At 53.5% G+C, this 4195-nt stretch overlaps 1 protein-coding gene and 1 non-coding gene across 2 annotated transcripts in view; one reads left to right on the top strand and one right to left on the bottom strand.

The window, feature by feature from the left end:
- The window catches only part of LOC105518346 (myomegalin-like), a 47677-nt gene extending 43724 nt beyond the window's left edge, over positions 1-3953 (bottom strand). The window contains 3 exon segments of the mRNA XM_011951314.1: positions 202-431; positions 2364-2589; positions 3819-3953. Of these exon segments, the coding sequence (XP_011806704.1) occupies positions 202-431; positions 2364-2589; positions 3819-3953 (591 nt within the window).
- TRNAH-GUG lies at positions 866-937 on the top strand. The gene has a single exon. It is a non-coding gene; the product is annotated as a tRNA-His (tRNA).
- Positions 3954-4195: the final 242 nt, after the last annotated feature.

Here is a 4195-nt window from a genome sequence, read left to right as displayed (position 1 = left end):
AGTCACCGAAGAGAGGAGGGTAAAGTTGGTCTCACTCTGCGTTTCCAATGTGCTGGAGCATGTGCTGGATAGAAGAGCACTTTTAAAGTGGAAGAAACGCTCCATAGGACAGGTTCGAACCACTCACCTCCAAACTTGGAAGCAAGCACACCACCCGACTGCGACACTCGGATGGACAGTCAACTGTCGCTCCGGCCTCACTTTGCAGAGCACGCGCCCATCCAACGCTAGGCGGAGCCACTGCCTTTGGTAGAACAATTGTGCAGGCTCCAAAGCCTTAGAAAACCGGAGAGGTGCATCTTGCCGGCTACGATTGAAACCAGTGCATTGAATGATTCCGAAGCTAGGAGGGCAGCGGAATGGCCTTCGCCCCCCGTCCTGCCCCTCGCCGGCGTCAGAGCCAGCGTCCGGGGAAAAGCCCGGGTTCGCGACTTCCCAAAGGAAACAGAACGCCCGTGGGCTCTAGTGATGGCTCTTCCCGTTCTTGGCTCCGCCTTCACCCGACTCTGCGCCGCTTGAGCTCCACTTGCTCAACTCGGCTTCGGTCTGTGGGGCGGGAGAGAGAAAGGGTGAAAAGCAGAAATACAGAGAGGCGGGAGAGAAGCAGAGGAGGTGCAGATGAGGACAGCGAGACCTCCCAAGAGAGACCGGTGCAGGGAGGCCCAGGCTGGAGTGGAGGAGATGAGAATTATTCTCGTCCCATATTAGGACTGGGAGGAAGGGAGGGAAAAGCAGAGCGGGCATGAAAGGGAGAAAAACGTGAACCCCCTGTGGCTGGCTGGGAACAAAGCCGCCTAATAATCGAAATGTATTGACGTCAAAACTGCTAGAGCAAGCACAAGCATTGCCGCTTGGCTTGTGGCTCGCCGTGATCGTATAGTGGTTAGTACTCTGCGTTGTGGCCGCAGCAACCTCGGTTCGAATCCGAGTCACGGCAACGTTGTTCATCCAGGTAGTCACCTGATCCCTTTTGCTCCCCGCAACCAGGCGCGTCAGGGTAAGGCAGAAATGTCTTCTGTAACATTCTCTTCCAACAACTTTAGGGTGCCGTTTTAATTTCTAAATCTATGGCATATCAAATGCATCTCCTTACCACAGCAAGCTTAGCATCGCATCTACTAATGTCCTGATCCCCAGAAAGCTTCTCTATAGTGTAAACACACTGGCAAGAGTTACTTCTCTGCTGTTCAACACCTAAGGGCCCTGTGCCTCCCTCCATTTCTTCCCTACTCCTCTCTCACTGCGTCTCCTTCTCTGTCCTTCTCTCTCTCCTCCAGTACAGCTGAGAATCCCAGAGACACCTGAAACAGAAAAGTGGACAGGTGCAGTCTAATCTATGTCCAAGAACCCAGGTTCTGTGTTGAAAATCTACGTCAGCCCTTGCCTGACCTTGGGTAAGTATCTTAAATTTTATGTGCCTCAACATTTTTCTGTGGAAGGATGGGCCACTTCGCGAACTCTGCCTTACACTGCTGTTGTCAGACATGCCTGGATTTACTGACTATTCAATCAATAATGTAATCACTAGAATTATAAAAATCATTGTCATTGTTCTCTGCCTTATTTGTGAACAATCACTCTCCAGATTGTTTTCACTTTACCTTTGCTTCTTCTAGAACTTCACGTAGATGAAAACAGTGCATCTACTCTGTTCTATGTGCTTCTTTCTCTCTGTATAATGTCTCTGGCTCTATCCATTGCTCAGTGTTGCACATGTTCATTCCTCTTTCATTGCTGAGTAGTATTCCATTGCAGGGAAATAGCACAGTTTGTTTGCCATTCCCACCCCACCCCTACCCCTATAATGAGCGTTTGGGTATTGGCTATTCCAAATAAACCGATATTGGTTATTCTGAATAAACCAGTATTAGCTGTTCTGAATAAACCTGCTTTGAACATTCTTCCCAAAAGAGATATTGAGGGTGTCTGTTTTCATGTCTCTTGGGGGAAAACCTAGGTGCAGAATTGCGAATACTAAAGAGTGGGATATGTTCAAGTTCATAAAAACTGACAAAACTTGTCCCAAAGTAGTAGTGTCATTTTACATTTCCACCAATGACATGTGAGAGTTGTGGTTGTTCTTCATCTTCTCCAAAATTGGATATTTCCTTATAAATCCTGAAACCTCACAGGATTTTTCTTCTCTTCCCTTTGATCTCTCTTCCACTAACCCAACCGGACAGGACTCACCGCCTTTCTTTCTGGTCAGAAAGGGGTCCCTTGCGGACAGGACCGAAGTGAGCAGCTTGTTTCCCCTACTTGTCCTTTTGGGCCTGGGCTTCTTGGGAGCTTATGCTGACTGGAGACCTACCTCGGGGCGAGTGGGACCAGCAGGAGCCGGGAAGGGTGGGAAGGGTGCGCACCGGGGTGAAGGTTGAGCGCCAGGGGGTCGGGAACCACAGTCACACTCTCCTCTTCCCGGTGCACCGCGCACCTGCCCCTTAGGATGCCGAACGAAGTGGCCCCTAAGGCTTCTCTGCAGGCCCAACCGAAACAGGCCTGAAGTTCCAGGAGGGGCAAGAGGATCCTCCTTGAGCGAACCCAGCCTTCGACCTGGCTGGCCCTGGTCAAGAGGCTTGGAGGAGGCCGCTTTGGAGGATAGAACGGAAGGAAAGACCTAAAGGTAGAAACTCATGATGTCGAGATGTTAAAAGCCACAAATCCTAAGGTCAACTGTGCTGGGGAGGGAGGGGGCTCTCCAGCTGGATCCCCCTGAGCCTTCATCTGGAAAGTCCTCTGCACAAGCTCAGAGAGCAGGACTAGGCCCACCAATACTCAACAAGGGGCAACTTCACCCTCACAGGCCTTCCCCATTCCCGCTGGGACACTAGGCCACGACTGGGGGAAGCGGGGAGGGAGAATGTTAACCCCTGGCATCTATCTAGTCAGCGGAGGCAACGGATGCTGCTAAACACCTTACAATCCACCGGAGGGCCCTCCCCAACCCGGAAGTAGCTATTCCGCGGAGGTGGAGAAACTCACGTGTAGATCGATGCCCACGCACTTGGCCGATGGGAAATCACGAATTGGTTACCAGTTCGATCTTGGCTCTGAGGAAAAATCTCAAGCGTCAGTTTGTACCACCAACTGGAAAGACGGGGATGCCTACTAGACTGGACGCCTACGGAAACCAGCCTGTCTCGGTTTCCGCATCCGTCTGAGTCCTTTATTATGTCGGGGATGCCAAGGTCTGAGTCCTTTATGATGTTCGGGGTGCCCCGGTCTCACCCCGGGAGCCTCCTCGCTCCTGCCTCCTCCTGGCTACCCAGTGCGAAGCTCTGGCTCCGGCGACCCGCTACTGTCTCTCCATGCGCTGCCGCTTCTCAAAGGCATGTCTCTAGATCAGTGGTCAGGTTCTGCCGGGACTCTGCAACTCGCTCCGGGACTCATGGCTTTGGTGAGCTTCGCGGAGTGCCGGGTGCGTCGCCTGCGTGCTCCTCTTTTGGAGAAAGGAGGGAGGGAACGGCCTTGTGAGAGGACTCCAGGAGCGCCCAGCGACCCCCACAAGTCCCAAGTCTTCCCAGCGCACAGGGAAACTGTCACTTCAGTGGAGAGAAGGTTGAAAATGCCCCATCCTGTGCCTCCCAGGTGGTCTAGTGGCTAGAATAGAGCTTTCCCCGGCGCAGTCCCCGGTTCGATTACCAGTCAGGGAATCGTTTTGCACTGACCGCCATCCCGCAGGAATCTTCCTTTACGCCGCTGTAAGCGGGCCTTCTCCAAGGGCCGGAGACAGAACAGTCTCCGCAGTGAGGTGCAAACCCTGGCGAAGGAGGCAAGTCCTGGTGGGTCACCTCTCATGACACAGCGCTCTTATTTACCTCCGTGTCTGTCATCCGCACAAGCGGCTTTACAGAGCGACTGAGCGTCTCGCTCAGGTGTACACCGCCGTGCAGGGATGCCAGCCCTCCTGAAGCTGCACCCAAGAAGCCCACCGTCTTTGCCACCTCCGCCATCCTGGAGGCGCCGATCGGGCTGAGCTGCGAATAACTAAGAGAGAGGCCAAGGCAAGTCGTGGCGTTTGTCCGTGCCGCAAGTTGTCAGCTGACACGGGACGGTCAGCTGAGCCTCCTCACCTCCGTTCGCAGGTAACGTGCTTCTTAGGCCTTCAGAAGACGCGACTGGAGGAGATGCCTGCGAGGTTGGAAGTGGGGTGAGCGGCGGGTGAGGTCCTCCAAGACCGCCCGTTTGTAGACTG

The sequence above is a fragment of the Colobus angolensis genome, unplaced genomic scaffold (assembly GCF_000951035.1).
Source record: "Colobus angolensis palliatus isolate OR3802 unplaced genomic scaffold, Cang.pa_1.0 Scaffold317, whole genome shotgun sequence".
Classification (NCBI taxonomy): Eukaryota; Metazoa; Chordata; class Mammalia; order Primates; family Cercopithecidae; genus Colobus; species Colobus angolensis.
This window is presented reverse-complemented; position numbering and strand designations above follow the sequence as displayed.